Below are 25485 nucleotides of genomic sequence, written 5' to 3'. Positions count from 1 at the left end.
TCCCTCTATATTCATTTTGATGAGTTTTAAAAAATATTTTTTAGTTTTTATTTTATTAATTTATTATTTTTGATGAGTTTTTAATCATGAATAGATGTTTACTTTCATTAAAACTTTTTCTGCATGAGATGATCATATGATTTTTGTTCTTCAATTTGTGAATTTGGTGTATCACATTGATTAAGTTGTGAGAATTGAATCCCACTTGATCATGGCATATGAGCCTTTTAATGTATTATTGAATTCATTTTCCTATTATTTTATTGAGGATTTTTGCATCTATGGTCATCAGTGATATTGGCCTATAATTTTCTCATTTTTTGGTGATATCTTTGTCTGGTTTCGGTATCAGGGTGATGCCTGCTTTGTAGAATGAGTTTGAAAGCATTTCTTCCTCTGAAATTTTTTTGAACTAGTTTGGAAAGCATAGGTGTTAACTCTTCTCTAAATGTTTGGTAGAAGGAAGCCATTCGGTCCTAGACTTTTGTTTTGTAGGAGTTGTTTTATTATTGATTCAGTTTCATTACATAATTGATCTGTTCATGTTTTTTATTTCTTCCTGTTTACTCTTAGAAGATTGCACATTTCTAGGAATTTGTCTATTTCTTCTAGGTTGCAGAGCCTTTGCAAATCTGTCACTGAGGATCCTGGAATGACAAGTCCAGCCCAATTCGGAGGTAGACCTCCCACCTAACCTTGGGTGTAGCTCTCCGTCTGTCTGGGTTGGGTTTTTTTCTCTTAGTCCAGCCTCTTCCAGGCAACCCCTTTGAGGGAGGAGAAAATTAGCCCAATCATTGGTCTCTTCTTGAAGGGGTGGAGCCAGGTTGCTTTGTGACCGGCAGCCGCAGGCCCAACCGAACCAAGGGGAACTGAGTGGGCCCAGGCTGGTGGCTGTTCAGCTGCCGAGCGAGGCTGCGGGGCGTGCCACACCCCGGTGGCCAGGAGGTGGCAAAAATGCCGGGCTCCGTCGCGCGGCTCCTCCCGCGCTTGCGGCCCTCCGGGACCTCGCCCTTATTTCTGCTGTTGCTGCTGGCGTTGCTGAGAGGCCCGGTGTGTGGCCGCGTCCCACATTCGGTCCCCAGGACCTCGCTTCCTATCTCCGGTAAGGCGCGGGCGCCCTCGCCCTTAGCCCTTGGCTCCCGGCCCAGATCCCGCCTGCAGGTACCCAGACCCACCTTCCGGTCTCACCCGGGCAGCCGCACCCCGCGCCCCCACAGGTCTGTCCACGGCTTCCTTCGGTGCCCGTGCCTCGTCCCAATGCAGGCGGGACCCCCACGTGGTGCCGCTCCACACCCGACCGGGTGTCTGGGCTCCTACGGCACGCCCAGGCGGCGCCCGCTCTCCTTTATTTGTGCAGCCGCCTCTCACAGTGTAGACGCAGACACCGAGGCCCAGGGCGGGGAATGGGGGTTGCCGGGGACCGTCCATTTCCAAGTTTCCTCTCCCTATTCCCCTCTTCCCTCGCATGCACTTGTGTCCGTCGTGCTAGCCTGACGACCATCCTATCAAACCCATCGATCTTTCATACTGCTCCAAACACCCGTCCTTCTGATTGCCAGCTTAGCATTTACATCTGCCCGCTTCTCAGGTTCATTCCCTTATCCTCAGTTCTAACCTCCTCCGAGCCTTTTGTCCGACTCATGGCCCTAATATCCCTAACCCACTTGCAGCCCTTTCATCTCTGACACCAACTCCTAGTCTCCCATTATCTGATCCAACATAACCCTCCTAACTTCCTCAGTGCTCCTCTATCCATGCCCTACATTGAGTGCTGGGAAGCGATTCGATGAGTTGATTTAAAATTCTGTTTAAATGGTTTTAAAAATCTTCAGAAGGAAAAAAAGGAGGAGGGAGATGCCCTTTCAAAAGATGTGAAAGAAGCCAAGGGATGCCATGAGGTTAAAAGTGGTCATTGGAGTGATTTAAAGACTTTAAAGGCTCTTTGCTGAGTTGGGCATGAGTGTAGCCGTGAACCTTGTGTTTTTCGAAGTGGGCCCTGAGCGTTAGCACCTTGCACAGACAGAACCAGTGAAACCAAGAGTACAACCTGTTGGGAAAAACTCACAACCGGGTAATAGAGTTTTCTAAATTACTGTGTCATTTCAGACCAGTGACATATAGGGATGCTATGAATCCAGAAGACAAAGTTGTGATCAGAGCCTGGGTTTCAGTTTCTGTTGGAGCAATAGCCACAGCATGGCATTGAAGTTGCCAGGTTGGGTTCATATCCAGGAATCCAGAGAGGTCTATATGACAAGCTGAGGCAGAGTTGGGGATATGAGGGTGGTTGGGGATCTGGGGCTTATAGTAAGCATGGGATAGTAGGCAGGAAACAGCACAGATATGAGTATGGGTATGGGAGGATGGGGTGGGTGGGGCTCCAGTCAGCACATATAAGACTGCATGGCCATCCTACCAGTCTTGAAGATAGCTGAGCAGATGAAGCAGGTAGAGCAGAGCTGTATTAATTCCTGTCCCCAGCGCCAGAGATTGAGCTAAGAAGGTAAATTCATCTTATTTGATCTTTAAATAGATCAGGGTTTTAAAATTAACTATTTACTTTATTTTTTGATTGCACTGGATCTTTGTTGCTGTGTGTGGGCTTGCGCCAGCTGCAGCGAGTAAGGGTTACCCTTTGTTGCGGTGCATGGTCTTCTCATTCTGGTGGCTTCTCTCGTTGTGGAGCACAGACTCTAGGGCCTGCGGGCTTCAGGAGTTGCGCATGGGGCTTAATTGCTCCATGGCATGTGGAATCTTCCTGGACCAGGGATCAAACTTGGGTCCCCTGCATTGGTAGGTGGATTCTTATCCACTGGACTACCAGGGAAGTCTTAGATCAGAGTTCTGAATGCTGATATATGTTTAGATTTGGCCCAAACAGAACACATGCTTAAGGGTGGAAGAAAGGAACAATTTGTGAAATATGTAGTATGTGTCAGATGCTTCCACATAGGTTATCTCATTTGATTCCCAACAACACTGGATGGTGTTTACAGATGAGCAAAGTGATGCTCAGAGTGGGCAGGTAACATACTCAAGATCAGACACCTGGTAAGTGAAAGAGCCACATTTACACTTGGGCTGAAACCGTGGGTAGAATCTATTTCCGAAGCACATTCTCTTCTTGTCCACGCTACTGTCTACTTCTTTGGGTAGAATCAGGTTGGGATCAAGGGTGGTGGGAGAGAGAGGAAATAGTCTACTAATGTGTTGGTAAAAAGAGTGAGACATTTCCCTTCTAAGTAAAAAGGAGTTACTGTTAAGTAACAATAGTTTGCACCTGATGCGAACAGCTGACTCATTGGAAAAGACTGATGCTGGGAAAGATTGAAGGCAAGAGAAGAAGGAGGAGGAGAGGGCGGCAGAGAATGAGATCATTGGATAGCATCACTGATTTAATGGACAGGAACTTAGGTGAACTCCGGGAGACAGTGAGGGACAGAGAGGCCTGGAGTGCTGCAGTCCATGCGGTGGCAGAGTCAACTTAGCGACTGAACAATTAAGTAATTTTTTTTTTTAAAAAAGGAGATTTAGAGAGGAAAGTACTCATACCTTCTAAGGGTATTTTCAATTATGTATCATGTTGCTATGAATAGAAATAAATATTGGGTTGGCCAAAAAGTTCATTTGGGTTTTTCATAACCAACTTATGGGAACCCAAATGAACTTTTTGGCCAGCCCAATATGAAATAGACTTAATATTTATGCTGTTTTAATAAACTGTTTTATAGAAAAAGCATACTTTATTGTGTGCCTCGTCAGTTATCTGTCCCTGGGGAAATTAGTTGGTTGGCCTGTTAAGGCTTTGTTTTTGCCCTTAAGGCTGCTAAATAAATGGTTCTTGGAAGAAAGCAAAAAATGGGCCCCTTTGGCTTTGCTCTTGTGGACCTAACTGTTACGAAATGATGGCTGATATCGCATTTCACTCTCATTCTCTGGTCCTGCTAGAGGCTGACTCCTATCTCACCCGGTTCACCATCCCTCAGACATACAATTACTCAGTTCTCCTTGTGGATCCTGCTTCTCACATGCTTTATGTCGGCGCCCGGGACACGATCTTCGCTACATCCCTGCCCTTTTCAGGGGAGAAACCTCGAAGGGTGAGAGATGAGAGTGGGGAGGACCTCTGATTCCAGAGCATGTGATTGGGTCCTTGGTTTTATGGCATATGAGGGAGGGTATTGTGGTAGGAGGGGGAATGCTGGGTGAAAAAAGAATAAGGGTAGATAATCAACTTCATTGTTTCAGCTGAGGGTAATTGGGGGGGTCATGGTGACTGAAGAGGCTAGGACGGAGGTTCATGATGATGCGGAGGAGGCCACAGTGGCCAGGGTTCAGGTGGCAGTGGGCAAGGAATCATTAACATCACATTACTCTAGGGCAATAGCTTTCAGACTTTTTTGATCATCCCTTAGTAAGAAATATCTGGTACATTTTGACCCAGTGCACAAAGTATATACTGAAAGAAAACTTTTTTGAAACAATATTTAGTCTCCTACATGTGGTACATTCTGATGTATTCTATTTCATTAAAAATAATGTTGGTTGAGATTTCACTGCTCATTAATGGGTGGAGACCTCCAGTATGAAAAGCAGTGCTCTGCGGTTGGGAGAGGGGGTTCTGTCTCCCAAGTTGATGGAGGTTGTGGAATTGTGCCACCTACCCTGACTTGGGAGGGGTTGGGGTGAGAATGTGGGGGAAATGGTCACTCTTCCTTTCTAGATTGACTGGATGGTGCCTGAGGCCCACAGACAGAACTGTAGGAAGAAAGGCAAGAAGGAGGTAGGTATAAATCCAGGCCCTGTCCTGGGTGTCAGCTGAGGCCTTGGTCCAGCCCTGACTTGCTGTCAGTCCTCCGTAATGCTCCCATCCCCATGGACCCAGGCAAGGACTCTAACACCATGCCCAGAGCTCCATATAACTGTCCTAACCCTGCCTTTCCTTGTACCTGCTGCTTCTGATTCTAACCATCTCTGACCCCTAGGACGAATGTCACAATTTTGTCCAGATTCTCGCCATTGCCAATGCCTCTCACCTCCTCACTTGTGGCACCTTCGCTTTTGATCCGAAGTGCGGGGTTATTGTGAGTGACAGGGGTGGGCGGATGGGAGGGGTCTTCTGTGAGCAACTGTGACAGGGGTCGTGCTTAAGGCAGCCCTTGTGCATGAGAAACATTGTGGGTGAAGGATGCCCTCATAGGGTAGAGCCTTTGTCCACCGAAGGAGGGTTTGAAAGGGAGGGGGAGGGAGGTTGTCCCTAGAAGGTGAGGAATACGAAGCGTGAAGAGGGCCATAGTGGGATGGTGAAGGAAGTGAGGATGCTAGCTGGGCTGAGGGGAGGAACTTCAGAGGCCAGTAATTCATGGTTTCCTTGCCTTGTGCCTGGTTTGTCCAGGTAACCTGGGTCCGTTTCTCAAACAGCACTGTCTGTACCTGTGTCTTCCTCCCATGGCATGTAATTGACTTTCACCACTTTCTCCCACCTCCACTGTCAACCTCTTTCTGTGTGGGCTGTGACTCTTTGCTCTCATGGCTTCTGAGGTCACTGCCCACTAATGTAGTACATGTTGGCCTCATACTCCGGATCTTGCCTTCAAGGTGGGCACTCTGTCAAGGATGTTTTCTTCTTAATCCTCTTCATTGCTGCTAAAGCCCTGGGCATCTCCAACCTCAAACCCAGGCAGGCTTGGGACATGGATACCCCTAATAACAGGTAGATTGGCCATGGCCTCAAAAGCCCCTGGGGTTGGTGACATCTTAGGGAAGGGTTTTAATGTTTTTGACCCCTCACCTTTTCCCATCAGTTACCTGGTAGTCAATTACTGTTATTCTGGCAGCACACATTAGTGATCAGTCCCTGGAATGAGTCAAAAGCCTCGAATATCCTTCATATTACTGGACATTTATTATCCCTTTCTGCTAGGGGTAGGAGGGAGTGCAGCAGTTCCCTTTCCTGACCATGGTCATTAATAGTAGATCTTGACTTGATCCTTCTGCAGTCTTCAATAGTCTTTGCCACATGGGTCTACTCAGCATATACCTTGAAACCTCTTTGTTAAACGTCATCCTTATATTTTTGACTCAAGAATGCTCTAATTGTATATATTTGATGCCTTAGTTAGTCCCTCTGAACTCTCCCTAGAGGGAGTTGGGCTTATGTTGAGTTATTTTCATCATGCTGGTGATAGATTCCCTGTTGAAGTATGGCTAGTTCCCTCATCCTGGGAAGGTTTCCCAGTTCAGAATGTTGTTGACAGTCTCTGTATCCCTTCAGGTAACATTGAGAGTCTAGTTTCCCTGCGGTTCTCATGAAGCTCACAAAAGTAGCAGTGGAACTGCCATTGCCATATTTGTCCTTTCCCAGTATATATAGGATCAGGGAGCCCATGGATGTGAATACCAGAGCCATGGTTTACAGATGGTGCAGTCACTCCAAGCTGGTTCCACAGGGCCTTCTGTTCTTCTTCGGCTTTAATGGTTGTTACATAAGTATCTAGACAGAAAATGTTCTGGACACACCGGTCAGGATTGGTGTGACTTGGACCCCTATCCATTTTTTTTTTTTTTTTTGAGGAATATCAGCAACCAAGAGTGAAGCTAGGGGCCTGTGGTCTGCACTCCTATGACTTTCAGCTCTATTTCTGAACCCTCCTGTCCAGTAAGCTCATGAAATGAAGGACCATCCTTTAATCAAAAGTTGTTTATAGGGAAATAGAAGTTACAACTAGCAGCTGTGCTAACTCTTCGAGCATCCTGAGACTGCTCTCTAGACTCCTTGAATGCTCTCTTCTGCCTTTACCTGTCTTATCCTGCTACCTGACAATCCCCATCTGCTTGAGCAATTTCTTGCCTTATCCTTAGTGCTGAACTTCTCATGTCCCAGATGGATGACTTTGAGACTGTGTATAACTATTATCTGAGAGCTTTGACTAGCTGATCCAGCCATAACAACTTGCTCAGAGTTGATTGCTCAGAAGAATGAAGGTTATTACAAAAGAAAGCATAGGACCTGCCAGCTCTAAAAATGTGGAGTGCTGCCCTTCAGTGACAGCTCGTTAGACATGGAGGAAAATATTTTAATTTGTTTTGTTGAGAGAGCTCCAGCGATTAACAAAGATAAATGTTAGAATTAAAAGAGCAGCACCAACAACAGTGAGAAGAATTGCAATTTAACTGAGTGTCTGCTCTGTTCAGGCTTGGTGCTGGATACTTACATTCATAGAGGAGATTAATTCTTATCACCATATCATGATATTTATTTATTATAATAGTGATAGCACATCATGATAGTATTTATTTCCAATTTACCTGAATGAAACAGCATTCCCCAAAGTTAGGTAAAGTCAGAGATAATGCTGGCCAAGGCAGAGCCAAAATTCAAACCCAGGGTTTGTCTGGCTCAGTTCCACTACCCTGTCCTTCTAATCCAGCCTGCACCCAAGAGGAGACGTTAGATGGCTTGAGTCTTGTGTGACATTTGATTTGTTTCATGTAACAGGGACCACCTCCCCTCTATCCCTCACCCCTAATCTTTTAGGAAAGGTCCTTTATATGCCTTGCATTCTTGTTGGCCTAAGTCAAAGGATGGGTTCCAACCCTGCAGCTTAATGAAAGCCTGGCTATGTAGCTCCGGCTTTCAACTTGAGGGACTTGCCTTCATCGCAACTGATGTTGATAAGACTGTGCCGACTGACACATGATGATATAATGAAGAATCTCAACATTCAGATAATGTAGTAGAGTGATCTTATCCTTTCAGACCCTAATTAAATGTCGCTTTGAACATACAGTAATCATAACCTATGTAGTTAATAGGCTCACTTACTCAAAGGCTGTAAACCTAGATACTATAATGATGCCATTTGGGAAACCTGGAAGAAGATGAGTTTTTGACATGTTGAGTTTTAATAGGTCCTCTTTGTAAGTCCAGCAGTCAAGTGCAAATATGGACTAGAGTTTGGAAGACATCAGGCTTTAGAGAGTTAGGGGAATGATTTGCATAGAAAGTCTGGGCAGAAATGCGAAAAATTAATGAGATCTTGAAGGAAATATATGAAAATGACTAAGGATACATGATTAGAGGCTTAGAAAGAAGAGAACCAACCAAAGGAGACAGACAACCGATAGGAGGAGGGACTCCAGGAGGTAGAATTTCAAGGGAGTCAAGAGGTAGAATATTTCAAGGAAGGGAGTGAATCAGAAGTATTCAATAGTGCAAAAAGATCACAGAGAATGAGAACTGAGAAAAGGCTCATCCTTTTTAAGTCCTTGGTGAAATGTAAGGGTGTAGTTTCAGGAATTGTTTTCTAGGAATAACAGGTGATCCGGGTTTGATTAGAAGCAGTAGTTTGGGATCAAGAGGCGGTGGTGAGCCATTTTTTTTGTCTGTTTCTGACTCAAGCATTTATCACGTCAGTGACTAATAGTCTTGGAATATTAATCTGGGGTGCATATGGAGAGTAAATTAGGGGCAAGGCTAGGCAGTATGGAGAAAAGGAGGCAATAAAACAGGCCAAAGCAGCAGGTAATAACCCTATGTTCAGAGAGCCTAAACATCTTGGTAATCTCTCATTGAACTGTCATCTTTCTCCTCAAGCTGTGATGTGCCCAGTGCCACACAATGTAGGTGATTGTGCTTATATGGGGTCCTCTATTCCAGAAAATTCTCGACCCAGTATTCCCATGGACAGAAGAGTCTGGCGGATTACAGTCCGTAGAGTTGCAAAAGAGTCAGACATGACCTAGTGACTAAACAAAAACATCAGCAGTCCCCTTTGAGGGAACATCAGATAACACCTGATTTTAACAGGCCTTCTTCAAGCCTCTCTCAATAAAATAAAACTCTGTTTACCAACTGCAGCAAATACATGAGTAGTCAAGTTGGGCCAGTGGTGCACTTGTGCTCAGAGGACTTAGATTTGTGTTGGTACTCCCACTGCCATCACAGTAATTAGGCTCCAGCAACATCATATGTCCATCCTAGTTTGTGAACGAGATATATCATGCTGGCACTTCATGTCATGACTGATTCCTAACCGGCCACATTTAACTTCCCTACCAGTCCAGGTTGAAATCATCCCTGATTTTCATTTTTAGATGTTACCTTAAAGCCTCTCTTAGTGCTGGATGCTCCGCTAAGGTACTGTCTGACTGACTCTGTGCAACTCTTAGACCTCTTGCCCTCGCCAGAAACCCCCAACCCAGGTCAGTCTCTCTGGAATCCCTGGATGAGGAAGACACTTACTCACCAAATCTTCAGGTTCTGACCTGAGCTTCAGGTCTTCATTGACTTTGCAGATTCCCTTCCCTCCTGTGTATCCTTGATTCTGGTTCTGTCTGTTGTTTGGTGGGTGGGATTAGGGGAAGGATGGCCCTTCTCTCTAGACCCCTGGGCTTCAGATGGTCCTCTATCAACCTGTACTTTTGCTTTATCCTTCTTAAGGGCTCCTGCCCCTGGGAGGCCTGCTTTTTTCCCTGGTTCTCCTTATCTTATAGCATTCTCCAGCCAGTTGTCAAGCTAGCAGTTCAGCAGCATTTCAGAGAGATCTACCTTTCAGTCTCTCATTGTCTTCTAGTGCCATCCTAGGTATTCCTTCATTAGAGCATGTGGGTGTTAGGTACTGTGGGAATTGAGGGAAGAGGAATAAACTGATGAAAAGAGGGATGGCAGAGATAGGGAATATAGGAATGGGCGGTGGAACCAGGAATGGCAGACTGGGAATACAGGGATGGTAGTGGGGGAATGAGAGATGAGTGGGAATTGGGTTTTTTCTTCATCTGACCATCTTTGTAATTCTCACTATGAACTTCCCCATGACCTCTAAACCAATTGCCCCCTTCTGGTCTGTAGGATGTGTCCAGTTTCCAGCAGGTTGAAAGACTTGAGAGTGGCCGGGGGAAATGTCCTTTTGAGCCAGCTCAGCGGTCAGCAGCTGTGATGGCTGGTGAGTGGGGAGAGACCAGAACCTGTGACTTCTTGCTGTAATCGCCTCCTTCCCCACCCTGCTGTTTGAATTTCCGTGTCCTTTCTTTTCTTTCCTCGGAATGTCTATTATTCCCACATCTCTTTCTAGCTTTTCCTGTTCTTCCCAGAGTGCTTGTGTCCTCCTGCTTTTCCCCACAGACTGTCATTTCCCTTGCTTTCCTCTAGAGAATGTGTCTGCTGTTCACAGTAGACTGTGAACGTTTCCTTTGTTAACCTTATTTCTTTTAGTCATTTTTTTCCTCAGTAGAAGAGGAATCTACTACAATGCATATTATAATGAATTTGCAAAAAGTATAAAGAACATAAGAAATCTTTTAGAATAGCACAGTTCAAAAGAACTTGGTATGATGATGGAATTGTTCTGTATCTTCGCTGTCTAATATGGTAGCCACTGGCTACATGGGCTGTTGAGCCCTTGAAATGTGACTAGTGCAACTGAAGGGAAGAATATTAAATTCTATGTAATTGTAATTTATATGTAAATAGCCATTCATACCTAGTGAGTACCATATTAACACAGTTCTAGAGCATTCCTACTCTGAAAACCACGCTAGTATTTTAGGATATTTCCTTTTAGTCTTTTTATGTCCACACACATATATACTCATGCATGTACATTTTGCTGGCCAGTGTTTGTTGCTCAGAAGAATCCATAATGACTATTAAACAAATTTCTTCTGTTACTTCCTTTGAACAAGTTATACGTATACAGTTGCTCAAGTGTTGAATGGTTCTATCACAGACTATACCTAAGCTTTTCTGGAGAATGACTGACTAGTTCTTTGGTAGCCACAAAGCGAACAGTTTGTGTGCCACATAGCCTGTGTATTAGGTTAGACCACTCCACATACGCTCTGCAAATTCAGTGAGAACACAACCATTTTTCTCATGATAGTTTAAGACAAGCAGGTTAATAGAAATTTTATGAGTGTGTATATTATGAAACTTTAAAATGTCATGCTGCATGGACATAATTTTGAATATTGTCACGTGACTTTATAGCATAGGCATTTCTATATAATTTTAAAATTTTTTGTGAAGAAAAATTTTAATGATATTATTTTACTCAACCTGTGAGCATATGCTGATTTAATAATTCCAAATCATTTATATGAACTTATTCTCAACTTCATTTAGTTCACTTCAAAGTTTTTACTATTGTCTATAATACTTGTCTGTAACACCAAGGGCTTCCCTAGTGGCTCAGTTGGTAAAGAATTTGCCTGCAATGCAGGAGACCTGGGTTTGATCCCTAGGTTGGGAAGATCCCCTGGCGAAGGAAATGGCAACCTACTCCAGGATTCTTGCCTGGAAAATCCATGGATGGAGGAGCCTGGTGGGCTACAGTCCATGGGGTCACAGAGTTGGACACGACTGAACGACTAAACCATCACCACTGTAACGCTGTAGTGAATCTTTTTGTACATAAATTTTTATCCTCATTTTAGATCGTTTCTTTAAGACTCCTGCAAATGGATTACTATATTAAAGGGTGTGAATATTTTACAGCTCATTATCTGTTGCTAATTGAGTTTTTAGAAAGGGTATACCAATTTACACTCTAAATCAGCAGTAAATGAGTTTTTTTCTCACATAAATTTCACTGTACTGCTTTGTTTAATAACTTTTGTTATTAAACTTCTTCTTTTTTGCTGATTTGAGGCTAAAAATGGCACCTTGCTTTGATTTGTATTTCTTTGAATATTAGTGAAGTTAAACATTTTTCATGTTTTAGTACTTACTTTTATTTCTGCTTTGGTCAATCCTCTGCTCATGTTCTTGGGCCAATTTTCAGGTAAGGTATTAGTATTCCAATCTATATCTTTTCTTTTGTGATCATATATTTTAAGCTAAATCCTTCTTCAGTTAGGGAGCAGGTAAAATTTTCTTCTCAAATTTTTTCCCAAACATTTTAACTCTAATCTATTTGAAATTTATTTTTCAAATGGCATGAGAAGGGAATCAAAATTGATTTTCCCCAACTAGCTAATCAGTTGACTTTTTAACATCATTCATCATACTGTTTTTTCTTTCTTCACTAAGGTTGCTGCAAACTTTATTATAAAATATCAGACAATTAAACATTTTAAACTATGAAAACTATTTATTCAAAATAAACAAGCACATTTGCTTGGAGTTTCTGCATTGAGATGGGAATATAACCTTCAAAACCCTGCTGGATCCCTGGCCTGATGGCTAGTGTATGGGATAGAGTAGGAAGGAGTTGTATTACTTGTTTTTTTGTTTAAATTAATTTGTATTGAAGTATAGTTGATTTACAATGTTGTGCTAGTTTCTACTATACAGTGAAATGAATCAGCCATAACATACATGTCTCTGCTCCCTTTTGGACTCCCTTTCTCATTCAGGTCACCACAGTGCATTAAGCAGAGTTCCCTCTGCTATATAGTATGTTCTCATTAGTTATCGATTTTATACATATTGTCAATAGTACAATAGGACAATTTACATTTTAATTTAAATATTGCACAGTATTTTATGAATAGCAAAAATTGGGTGTAAGATCTAACATTAAACTTTTTTCTTATGCATGACTTTATAAGAAAAGTCTTAAAAGGTATTTACAAATTAAATGTTTCCCTCTGAAGTTCTGTATAGGGCTATAATGTAATTTTTTCTTGGTCTGACATAATGCCAATACTTAGCTGGAGCTTTTAATGTTGATCTACTGTGCCCTACTGTCCCTCTGTTTTGAAAATATTAAATAGCAGTATAGAAGATAACGGCAACATTATTTAAGAATTAGAACCCAAATTCCCAGTTAGGAGTCATACAAATGTCTTTAAGGATAATAGAGGTATTTTGAAAGAAAAGTAAAAGCTCTTAGTAATGAAAATATTAGACTATGATGGCAGGAGTATTTCTTATTTTAAATTATAAAAATTGCAACATGCATTGTGGGAAATTGAGAAAATACAGAAATGTATAAAGAAGAAAGTTAAAAGCTGATTGTAATTCAGTCATCACCAGGAAACCACTATTATTATTTTGGAGTATCTTCTTTTATTCTGTGTGTGTACATGTATTATAAATATAATAAATTGGAATTATGTATATTTCACTTAGTATTGTATACTGAGCATTTTATCATCGTAGAATTTGTTCAATTATTCAAAATTTGATTTTATTAGTGGTTGCATACTTTTTCATCTTATGAATATAGTACAATTATTTATTTCCATATAATTATACATTCAGATTTTAAAATATTGCTTTTATAAATAATGCTGTGTAAGGAATCCTTTTATATAAATTTTTATGTAAATCATTTACATGAATCTAATTAATTACATGGCTTCCCAGGTGGCTCAGTGGTAAAGAACCCACCTGTTAATGCAGGAGACACGAGTTCTATCCCTGAATCAGGAAGATCTCCTGGAGAAGGAAATGGCAACCCACTCCAGTATACTTGCCTGGGAAATCCCATGGACAGAGGAGCTTGGCCTATGGGGTCACAAAATAGTCGGACATGACTTGACAACTAAACAACAGCAATTAATTACATTAGTCAATCCAAAATGTAGGATTGCTGGGCCAAAGGATATAAAAAATTTTTATAATACTTGATGGATTTGGCCACATTTGCTCTTCAGTTAGTCCTACCAGCAGTGATGAGAGGGTCTGTTTCATTACACCCTGTTAGCTATTCTCCAGAGTCCAATTTGATGTTTTTGATTAGCATTTCTATTAGATCAAAGAGCTTTTCATGTGTTTATTGGTACTTGTATTTCTTTAGGAAAAAGTCTCAGAAATCTTATCTTCAAATTTGACATTTATCTGCACTGCACTGAGATAAAATTAAAAAAAAATGATCTCAATGTCTCTATTTGCACTATTCCAATTTGGAAAAATGCAAATATTTTGACAGTAATGTTCACATTAGCCTAAGATCATCAGCAATTCCTTCTCAGTCTTCTTTGCAGTGTCTGTCTTCTGTTCATGCTTTAAACGTTGGGGTTCCCAAGATCCTCTTCTCTTATATTCTTTGTGATTGTGATCTCAGCCAGCCCTATGGATTCTGTTTCCACCAAATTCTGATGCCTCCCATATCCTATGTGGAGCTACGGACCACACATCCAGCTACCTTCCAGACAGCTCCACTTAGATGTCCCCCAGGAATCTCAGAATCAGCATGTCCCAAACCGAGCTCATCGTCTTCACTCACGTCCCCCAAACCTTCTGCACCAGTGTCCCCTTCTGTGAGTGCATTAGTGCCATCACCCACCAAGGTACCTAAGCTGGAAAAGGTGATTTGTCATCTTCGGCCCTCCCCGTCACATCCGGTAATAAATAGGGCTCTTACAAAGAAGAGCAGAAGGGAGCTTTTGTTTTCTCTTGGGAACCCATCTCATGTTTTTCTTGTCTCCTTTTGGTCTCATTGCATCTTTTGATTACCGCATCAGTCAAGGAGCCCTGTATGTGTTCCAGATGTACTGGGTGCTGCCTGCATTTTGGGGTCAAGCTTATCTCTTAAATCCATGAATGTGTGTACCCTGAGACTAGCATTCACACACCAAAACAAGATAGTTAGAGAAACCCTATATGGCCAGCAGAGGAAAAGGTAGGGTAAAAACTGCATCTCCAATGATCTATAATTATGTCCTGATAATAGACTTTTAAAAAAAGTATCCAGCTAGCATAATCCTTAGATAAGGAAATAGAGAATATTAGGTCAATAGCAGTCTATCTGGGCTACCCAGGTGGTGCTAGTGGTAAAGAACTCACCTGCCAATGCAGGATACATAAGGGATGCTGGTTCAGTCCCTGGGTTGGGAAGATCCCCTGGAGGAGGGCATGGCAACCCACTCCAGTATTCTTGCCTGGAGAATCCCATGGACAGAGGAACTTGTCAGGCTACAGTCCCTAGGGTTGCACAGAGTCGGACATGACTGAAGCCACTAAGTGCACCCGTGCACACACACAGACACACACACACACACACACACACAGACACACACACACACACACACACACACACACACACACAGCTGTCTACCCTGCAAAGCTCTGACCATGAGAAGAAAAGAGAGAGGAAGAAGGCAGGACAGGATATGTTTAAAGCCCTCTTTCTAAAACCAATGAGTGATAATTCTTCTTATAAACCTTCTTTAAAAGTGAGCATTTTGCCATACATCCACCAGTTTCCACCAGTTGATGTATGGCAAAACCAATACAATATTGTAAAGTAAAAAAAAAAAAAAGTAATAATAAAGTGAGCATTTTGACACCAGAGTTAAAAATTGAACCCCTCGAGGGTATAGTGAAATATTCACTGCCATGGCTTGTATCCTAGTCTGTCAGTGTTGAGTTATTATCGTATCTGGGAGGCTTATGTTCACAGACTTTACCTCTGAGCAAGTAGAGATCTATTTCTGCACATAATTGTCACCTTTCTTTGGCTGTGATTCTTCATCTTTGTGGCTTTCAATCTTTTTTTCCTCGTATTTCCAAAATGACAGTATCTTAATTTGGGGGGAGGTTTATAAAAATAAAAGATGCTAACTACAAAAAACATTCAGTGAATACAAAACAATAGAGAGGAGAAAATAAAAATCATTTCTTATTTCATTAGTCAGAAACAAGCATCAGTAACACTGTACAGTTGTAACTCCTTCAATCTTTCCTGCAACTAAATTTTATATATATATATAATTTTTTTTTTAAATAGGGTTGAATTACACCTGGTGTTTTTTTCTACCTTGTTCACTGAATTCAGAACTTTGGGCATCACTTTCTGTGACATACCATCTTTTGCCAATATAGTAGATGTATATTTTCATGTTTACTAGCTTGATCTAGTCAGTAATAAGTTCCCAAACAATTTCTCATACAGGGATATTTTATTGTATGGACAGTACAATAGAATATTTGAAATGGACTGTTCCGGGAAATTCAGGGCATGTGATACTGTGTACTCCTGTGGACTCCTGCCCCTGTGACTGCGGTGGCTGCTCTTCCTTTTCCTCTGCGTGTGTGTGACGTTTGTGTTGTAAACCCCTCGGTATTCTTAGAACACCTGAAGCCCTGCTGTGCCCTCCCAAAGTGCCTGATCCCTCCTGCGGTCCCTCTGTGGCCCTCTGCCCTTCCACCCTGAGTGAACGTGCTCTTCCGCAGTTCTAGGCTCCAGAGCTGCTGGCTGCCCCACTGATCCCTTAGAAAGTCTTAGGACTTTACCTCTGTCCACCCCTGGCTCCTTGCATGGCTGTCTGTGGTCCTTTACCGTTTCCAGAATATTTTCGGCTGTTCTCCCTCAAACACATCAAGTTATGCTTCCAAAATATTTATAGCTATCTCTTTCACCACATCTCCCCCATTCTCAGGGTATCCATGACACAGCTTCTGTCAGAATTTTGGTTTTAAAGTGTTTCGTATATAATGCTCTTAGAAAAATTTTCATTCCAATTCTGGCTTCTGTATCAACTTCTCCCCCACCCCTAACCACCACCCCCTGGAACTACTGAAGATTTTTTTATTTGCTGCTCCTTAGCTGCCAGAACCTATGCCCCAAATCTTATTTTCTCCATCCTGAAACACTCTGGAAGGAAATGGGATGCCATTTTACAGTTGTGGCCTCCTGCCTTATGGCAATAAACAAGCATACGGTCCTCCGAGGTTTGCGAGCTGCCACACCTGACACGTGGTGAGTGCCAGCCATAGCCAGGCCCCACCTGGGTGTCTCTGTTTATCTCATTTAACCTTTAGCACTGCTCTGAGTAGGACTTCCGGGGTGGCTCAGATGGTGAAGAATCAGCCCGCAGTGCAGGAGACCGGGGTTCTAACCCTGGGTCAGGAAGATCCCTTGGAGAAAGGAATGGCAACCTACTCCAGTATTCTTGCCTGGAGAATTCCACGGACAAAGGAGCCTGGTGGGCTACAGTCCATGGGATCGCAAAGAATTGGACACGACTGAGTGACTAACACTTTATTTTTACTTTATCTTACTGCTCTGAGTGGAAGGCGGTATTATCCATATTCTACATTTGAGGAACCTGAGGCTTAGGAAGGGTAATTTGCCTAAGATCACACTACTAATAAGTATTCAGAGTTCAAACCCAACCTTCCTGACTCTAAAATGCTTGGATTCCTTTCACAAGCTTGAGTGATAGTGTAGTCTCCCCTCCCACCTCCTGGCCCCACCCACCTTTTTTTTTTTTTTTGCCCTGCATCAAGTGTTTTTAAGTTTAGTCATTATCATTTCAGTGCCTGAGACATGCAGCTTCACAGGAGCATCTGTGAGCCCGGGATGCAGTGCTTCCCTCAAGGTGGCCCTGCCCTCTGCTGCCTCCCTCAGTGTGCAGGACCCCGTGGCTCTTGCTGGGGTTCCTGGACACCAGCCTCCAGCACTCCAGCCTTGCTTGCTTCTCTAGCCTCCTTGACATGATCTTCTCAACTGCTCTCAAGTGGCAGTGCCCCAGGGTTTCCTTCTCCCTTTTTCCCCTGGCTTCTAGGTTCACATAGTGACCTAAACATGACTCCCAGGTTGCTTGGCTCTGACCCTGTTGTCCACACCCTTCTGTTCAATCGCCTTCCAGTGGCTCCAACCAGATGTCCCGAAGGCATTTCAACCTTTTCGCATCCAAAACCTGAAATCGCCTCCTCTCAGGCCACCTCCTTTATGAGCCTTCCGTCATATCTTCACTTGGTTCACAATATCACCAACTCCTATTGTCTGTCTTATAGGTGGAAACCTTAGAGACATTGTCTCACTCACTACATTCTTTCACATCTCATACTCAATTTTCAAATTTTGTTAATGGGCTGTTCCTCAGAAATCTCTCCCAAATCCAACCTCTTTCTTTCCTCTGCTGTGCCTTAGTCCTCCTTTATTCTTGCCAGGACTGTACGAAGGTCCTTTTTAAAAACGAATTAATTAATTAATGGCCGCTCTGGGTTTTCCTTGCTGTGCGCAGACATGAGTTGTGGTGACTTTATGGCAGCAAATGGCGGTATGTGGAATCTTTCCGGACCAGGGAGAGCACTCGTGTCCCCTGCACTGGCAGGCAGATTCTTAAGCTCTGGACCACCAGGGAAGTCCTCAGTTAAGTTTTATTGGAGTGTAGTTGCTTTACAATTTTGAATTAGTTTCTGTTGTGAGAAGGCCCTTTTAATTAGCATTGTCTTCCTAAAAAACAAAACTAATTATGTCACTCCTCCTCAAGAAAATCTCTGCGGTTTTGCCTTCACCTTTAGGATAAAGTCCACATTTTCCTGGTGATACAGAGAAGATTCATCACAACTGAGTGCCTATCACTGCACCTCTAGCGATCTCTGCTTACTTGCCCTGTGCTCCCACCGGGAGTGCCCCACATCACCAGACATGGCTCCCCCCTTCCCCACTTGCCTGTCTTCTCCCTGAAGTCCTTCTGCCTTGCAAATTGCTCATTCTTCAGAGCCAGCTCAGACATGACCTCTGAGATGCTGTTCTCCTAGTTAGAGAACTAGGAGAGAACTAGTTCTCCTAGTTAGAGAACTAGCACACTCCTCCTCTGTGCTCCCCCACACATCTAGGAGTCCACGCCTCCTGGTATCTGGTTACATTTGTCTTCTAGACTCAGCTGGGAATTCTTGGGGGAGCAGTGATGTTCTTAGCACCCAGCGCAGTGCCTCTCCTGTAGTAGGTGGTGAAGGAATGCTTCTCTGTTCTCTGCAGAGTCCCTGTAATACTCAAAACTCCAGTAGGGGGTTTGTGACCTTCTTTCATCCCCTAAGTCATTTTCTCCAGTCTTGTCTGAGCCTTTGGCCGTGTTGATCAGAGTGGTTATAGTTCTTACATTCAGCCCACAGAGCTGCACCTTCCATTTCTTCCCAGAATGCGTGTGATATCTCATTTCTCTAATCCCCACCATCGCTAGAGCACCTCTGCTCTGCCACTGAACCAGGAGGAAGGATCTGATTCCTCGTCGCTTCCTGTGGCGGGCTGTGAAACATCCAGAAACCCCTTGGGTTGGTGTTTTTCAGAGTGAGGTCTTGAGTTGCCCACACCATAGTAACTCATGGGCCAATCCCCGACTCTACTGAGTGAGAACTGTGGGCCCCAGGTTTAGGGACCTGCATTTTGATCAGTTCCCTAAATGATGCTAGTATACCCTAAAGTGGTGATTTGTTCCAGGGCAGTGTACGCCACTAATACTCAGAAAGAACACTAGTTCCTTTAGACATTCACCATAGTGGGAGAGCTCAGCAAGATGGGAACATGCTGCAGAGCAGATCTCTTCCTGGAAAGTTATCATGTAATTAGCATATTGTAAAACAGAAAAGTCATTAAAAATGACAACAACAAGAAACAGACCAACAAAAAATCTTGATTTCCACAGGGATAGCTTTTATTCTTCTTTCTTATACATGAACATTCCAGCATTTTCCCCTCAACCCTGGTTCCTGTTACTGCCCTGGAACACTTTAAGTGAGATAATGCCTCCTGTGCTTAGCAGTGCCTGGCACATGGGTGCTTAGCCCTTGAGGGTTCTTGCCCCTGCTTTTACTCCCTACTCTGCCCACCGTGACCCTTTCTGCAGGCTCCTTCAGTGAGTCTGACAGCCCGTCTTCTCGCTGTCACCCTGCAGGGGGCGCCCTCTACGCTGCCACTGTGAAGAACTACCTGGGGACCGAGCCGATCATCTCTCGGGCTGTGGGTCGCGCTGAGGACTGGGTTCGGACAGAGACCTTGCCATCCTGGCTTAACGGTGGGCAGAGGGGGGCTGCTCCGGGGACAGAGTCGGGGGAGGCTGGGCGGCCCCAGACTATGTCTGTGGGATCTGAAGCCGCCGGTCTCCCCAGCCCCAGCCTTTGTTGCAGCCATGGCCTTGAGCCCAGCCGAGTGGGGGGATGAAGATGGAGACGATGAGATCTACTTTTTCTTTACGGAGATTGCCCGAGCGTTTGATTCATACGAACGCATTAAAGTCCCGAGGGTGGCTCGTGTGTGTGCGGTGAGACCCTGATCCCAGCTATCTGCCTTGTTTTCTGCTCCGCTTGTTCTCCTGTCTTTTCCTCTGGTCTCTTGTTTTTGTGTCTCTCTTCCATCTCCTTTTCTGCTGGACCTTAACTACTTTTCTGGCAGCTTGAGGAATGTGGGAGAAAGGGCTCTGGCCTCTTTTACCCCCGTTATTACCCCGTGTGACACCGCAGTGTAGAGGTTAAAGGCAGAAACTGTTGACAAACAGACCTGGATTCAAGTCCTTGCTACACTGCTTACTGCCTGTGTAACTCTGGACAGGAATAGGTACTGTTCTGAGGACTAAATGGAGCAACTTATGTAAAGCACGTAGTGCAGTACTTTACACGTGCACAATAAACGTGGTCACGCTCATTATTGTGACCCTGCCCGCCCTGTATCGCATTGTCCTCCTCAGTTACTCTGTCTCTGTCCTTGCATTTCTATGCATCTTGACTGGGGGGAGTGTGTATTGGTCTCCACAGTCCTTCCCTAACATTGGTCTTCTAAAAAGAACTTCCTACGTGCTTGTCATCCCAGGGCGATCTTGGGGGCCGGAAGACCCTCCAGCAGAGATGGACGACCTTTCTAAAGGCTGACCTGCTATGTCCAGGGCCTGAGCATGGCCGGGCCTCGAGTGTCCTGCAGGACGTGGCCATTCTTCGACCTGAGGGTGGAGCAGGGACACCTGTCTTTTACGGCATCTTTTCCTCCCAGTGGTGAGGGGCTCCTGATATGGAGAGTTACAGGGTGGAAGACACCTGGGATTGGTTCAGTGTCAGTGCGGTCTCCTCCAGAGTGGGGTGGATTCTTCCTGGAACCCTGCTCCCTCTGCCCTGGGGCAGGCTGCACAGCTCCCTGTGTGTTTCTCATGGGTCATCTCATTTGACGGGGGCTGAGTTGCCTCCCCCCAGTTCCCGCCAAATATCTGGCTCCCATCTGTGACTCTTCCAGGGAAGGGGCTGCCATCTCTGCTGTCTGTTCCTTCCGACCCCAAGATATTCGGACTGTGCTGAATGGTCCCTTCAGAGAGCTGAAACATGACTGCAACAGGGGACTGCCTGTCATGGACAATGACGTACCCCAGCCCAGGCCTGGAGAGGTGAGGGGGCTGGGGTGGTAAAGAACTGAGTTGCCCCACGAGGACAAGAGTCCAGCTAAGCATCACAGACACTTCCTGGCCCCTGCAAAGCTTTGTCACACATTCTGTTTCCTCTAGTGCATCACCAACAACATGAAGCTCCAGCAGTTTGGCTCATCACTCTTCCTGCCTGACCGTGTGCTCACCTTCATCCGGGACCACCCGCTCATGGACAGGCCAGTGTTTCCAGCTGATGGCCGCCCCCTCCTGGTCACGACCGATACAGCCTATCTCAGAGTTGTGGCCCACAGGGTCCCTAGCCTCTCAGGGAAAGAGTATGATGTGCTCTATCTGGGGACAGGTATGTTTAATAGCCAAGCAAGTTGCCCATCCAGTGCACACAGGCTGTGGCCACAGAGAGGGTCCCCTGCATACAGGTAATCAGGGTCCCGGGCACAGGTAGTTATGTTATGATGTTTTGCCCCTTGCCTGCTTCCTAGAGGACGGACACCTCCACCGAGCAGTGCAGATTGGAGCCCAGCTCAGTGTCCTTGAGGATCTGGCCTTATTCCCAGAGCCTCAGCCAGTTGAGAATATGAAGTTATACCAAGTGAGTTGTAGATTTTGGCAAGTCTGCTGGGAAGATATCTGAATCCAGAGACAGTTGGTGACCCTGAGGTCTGGGAGAGCTAGCATGTTCCTTTTGCTCATTCCCTTTCTGTAGAACTGGCTCTTGGTTGGCTCCCGTACTGAGGTGACACAAGTGAATACAGCCAACTGTGGCCGTCTACAGAGCTGCTCAGAGTGCATTTTGGCCCGAGACCCTGCCTGTGCCTGGAGCGTTCGGCTAGCTGCGTGTGTGGCCCACCCTGGAGAGCACGGAGGGTGAGTGTGGCTACACTGTTGCATTGCCTGAGGTCCCAGCTCCTGCCCAGCCATCCGTCTGAGTCTGTTTCTCATGGGTTGATGTTGCCCTGCGTGTGTGTGTGTGTGTGTGGTTTGTGTGCTCGTATCACTTGTGTGTCCATCCGTCAGCCCATACTAACTCATCCGCCTGTCCTCATCCCGGCTGGACCTGCCCTGCCTATGGTTGACTTGCATGTTGCCATTTGCTTCTCAGTTTTCTACAAGTGCTCTCAGAAGTGGTTTCACTCCCTCTTTCCTTCCTTGAAAAACGTTATATTGTTGCCTTCTATGATTCTGCATTCTCCTGGTTTTCCTTCTTACCTCTCTCACCTATCTAGATGTCTCTTATTGGTTCTTTTTCCAGCTAGTTTCTGAATGCTAATACTCCCCTGGGTTTAATCCTTCTCTTTACACTTTTATGCGCTTGCAAGGTGATTTCATCCCCAAGCACTGGTGATAACCACAGATGTGCCTTTAGCTGAGCTATTTTATGAAATACACAGTCATCTCACTGATCCTAACAGGATTTTAATTAACTGTGATAGGAAAGAAGCTTTGCTCTTAACAGAAAAATCTTTTACCAGAGATTTCCAGAGAAATCTTGGGGTTGTGGACAACCAGCTGTACTTCTTGGAAGGCTCCTGTGTTTCTTTTGTTTGTACCCCAACCAAATGTCTTTCTGACAGACCTAGTGCAGATTTAATTCTCTGTCGACTACTAGAAATATTTGTACAATTTGTAGAATTCTACAAATAGAAATATTTGTAGAATTTGTAGAAAATGTCATGCATCTAAAAGGTATTGGGGAAAAGTTTAGGGATGAAGAGAATGTTGACTGATAATTCTAGAAGTGATTTAGGAGATGACGGGAGGTGCAATTGGCAAGTGAACGTTCATTGGTACCGAGGAGGGTAGAGGGGATGTTGACACTGGATTTATCAAGTGTTTTCTTCTTTATAGGCTGGTTCAAGACATAGAGTCAGCGGATGTCTCTTCTTTGTGTCCTGAAGAGCCTGGAGGTCTGTATGGTTTAGGGAAATATGGGTGGAGTGGCTGGAAGGGCCTAGAAAGTAGTCCTTTTTGGACCTACTTTAAAACTTGTCTGCTGGAAGATGTGGCAGCCTTACTGTCTTTGGGGATCCCCCTTTTGGCTTTGTCCCCCATGGCCCCTTCTCATATCACCCCACATTTCTGTCACCCCAAACCTATAGCGTCACCATCGTTTGTGCCTCTGCTTTCTCTCCAGAACACCCGGTGGTGTTTGAAGTTCCTGTGGCTGCAGCTGCACATGTGGTCTTGCCGTGTTCCCCAAGCTCAGCCTGGGCATCCTGCGTGTGGCGCCAGCCCAGCGGAGTGACTGCACTCACCCGCCGGCAGGAGGGGCTAGAAGTGGTGATATCCCCAGGGGCCATGGGTGCTTATGCCTGTGAGTGTCAGGAGGGTGGGGCAGCCCGCGTGGTGGCTGCTTACAGCTTGGTGTGGGGCACCCCACGGGGCCCCTTGAGCCAGGCTCATACAATAGGGGCTGGACTAGCAGGCTTCTTCCTGGGAGTTCTTGCAGCGTCCCTGACTCTCCTCCTGATTGGTCGGCATCAGCAGCGACAGCGACAAAGGGAACTTCTGGCTAGAGACAAGGTGGGCTTGGACCTAGGGGTCCCACCGTCTGGTACCACAAGCTACAGCCAGGATCCTCCCTCTCCCTCTCCCGAAGATGAGCGGCTGCCCCTGGCCCTGGCCAAGAGGGGCAGTGGCTTTGGTGGCTTCCCTCCACCCTTTCTACTTGATCCTTGCCCAAGCCCAGCCCACATTCGGCTAACTGGGGCTCCTCTAGCCACCTGTGATGAGACGTCCATCTAGGGCCGGGCAAATAACCACCAGTGCATGAGTGACCCCTGGATGGAATGACTACTGGGATGCTGGGGGGTCAGCGGGCCTGGAATGTCACCGTGGCCTCTGAGTTTTCTTTGTCCTTTGAATGGTCACTTCAGCTTCCCTGTCTGCTCTCTCTGGGCCTGGACGGGTTCAGGGCCAGGCCTTTGCCTGATTCCCCTGAGAGATCAGAACTGCTGTCACAGTGAATCAGTACTTTTCCTGCACTTGCCCGCTCAACCCGTGTGACCCCTTCAGCCCACTCTCTTGGGCTTGTTAGTTTGGCGCTTTGGCCCAGGACAGCGCTGCAACTTTGCTTTCGGGTTGGGCCCTGGCCAGAAGGAGGAACTGTGGAAGTGTTTGGGGGCTCATGTGCCCTGACTCCTTGTGCTGATTCTTGAAATGTATGTGATTCTCTGTGGGGAATGCATGCTCCCCAAACTGCAACACGCAATCTCTGTCCTGAGACCTACCCCATCCCAGTTTTCCTTCTTCCATGAAAGAGCATGTGTAAATACACGGGTGTTCATAGATTACCTGGCCACATGTGCATGGATGACTGGCCCGATGCTCAGGTGTATTCATGGGATTACAGAGAGGGTCAGGTCGGAGTAGGGCAATGCCAACAGGACTTTAGACCCTGTAGCCAGTGAGGGAATGGCTCTCCTTTCTGAAAGGAGGAAACCACTGCCCTGTCTCCATCACCTCTCACAGCCCTTCTGTTGAGTAGACAAAAACCCCAGAAGTGATCTTCTGGGTGGAATAGTACATATGACCCTATCTTTTTCTTTGTTTTTGCCTCCTGGCTGCCACCACTGCCATGCACAGCTACTCTTTCTCTGGCTAGAACCCTCTCCTTGACTTCTGTTAAAACTTCACAACATTCTAAATATCAGGGGATAGCAAAATGGGAACAGCCATGGTAAATACAAGCTGCACAAAGATAGGTTTGTTTCAGTGACTTTACTCATGACATCCTTGCTGTAAAGCAGGATTTCACCTGAGATTCAGGGCCTCCCTAAAACTGTATGCAAGATGCTGTCTGTACACTTGTGTCTATATTTTTCTTGGGGGGCAGGGGGTTATGACTCTCATCAGATTCTCAAGCCTTAACCAAAGTAAAGGACCACTACCTGAAAGTCAGCACGTGTTGGCCAAGCTGACGTAGTGCCAAGCAGGGGCAGCTCTTCCTGCCCTGCCACACTTGCCCTGTGGCTAGCCTCTGGACTGGCAGCTGCTGGATACCTTCTTGTTACTCCATTCCTTGGAAGGTGGGCCCTGTGCCTACTTGAAGACACGTCAACTCTCACCAAGTGTAAAGACCTCCTTTTGCTTCACGACTCCCAGGAGCTCTAGGCTTCTCCTGCTCAGTTCCAGTCTTGGCCTGTGAATGTGCCTCATTCATCCCTGGTGAGGGACCCCCCTGAACTCTCATAAATGGTCCAGCCTTTCCCAGTTGAGGTTTTCAGCTCTACTTTCCTTGACAGCAGCCCGTGAACTACTCAAGAGTCCCCTTGGGTTGTGATTATTGGTGGCTTTGCTGTAAGTAAGTGTGTGATCTTCAGCAAGTAGTCTAACCTTGGAACAATGGCTTACTCATCTGTAAAGTGGGGATAATAATACCTACCTCAGGGTTGCTGCAAGGATTAAATGAGAGAACGTGTAAACAATAAAGCACTATCTATACCA

General features: G+C 45.2%; 1 protein-coding gene across 3 annotated transcripts; it reads left to right on the top strand.

The window, feature by feature from the left end:
- Positions 1-818: 818 nt before the first annotated feature.
- Positions 819-25485, top strand: SEMA4F (ssemaphorin 4F). Of its 3 annotated transcripts, XM_019969861.2 has the most exons (14): positions 819-1102; positions 3949-4100; positions 4724-4783; positions 4986-5084; positions 9851-9944; positions 19570-19689; positions 19784-19935; positions 20481-20659; positions 20895-21042; positions 21160-21382; positions 21522-21631; positions 21746-21906; positions 22888-22946; positions 23174-25485. In XM_019969861.2, the coding sequence occupies exons 1-14, from the start codon at positions 955-957 to the stop codon at positions 23782-23784; spliced, it is 2316 nt and encodes a 771-aa protein (XP_019825420.2). In that variant the 5' UTR covers positions 819-954; the 3' UTR covers positions 23785-25485. The 3 variants fall into 3 exon arrangements, with proteins under 3 accessions (XP_019825420.2, XP_019825421.2, XP_019825422.1); XM_019969862.2 differs by lacking the exon at positions 4986-5084; XM_019969863.2 differs by lacking the exons at positions 3949-4100; positions 4724-4783; positions 4986-5084; positions 9851-9944.

This window comes from Bos indicus, chromosome 11, assembly GCF_029378745.1.
Source record: "Bos indicus isolate NIAB-ARS_2022 breed Sahiwal x Tharparkar chromosome 11, NIAB-ARS_B.indTharparkar_mat_pri_1.0, whole genome shotgun sequence".
Lineage (NCBI taxonomy): Eukaryota > Metazoa > Chordata > Mammalia > Artiodactyla > Bovidae > Bos > Bos indicus.
The sequence above is the reverse complement of the archived record's forward strand: the minus strand, read 5'-3'. Positions and strand labels throughout refer to the sequence as shown.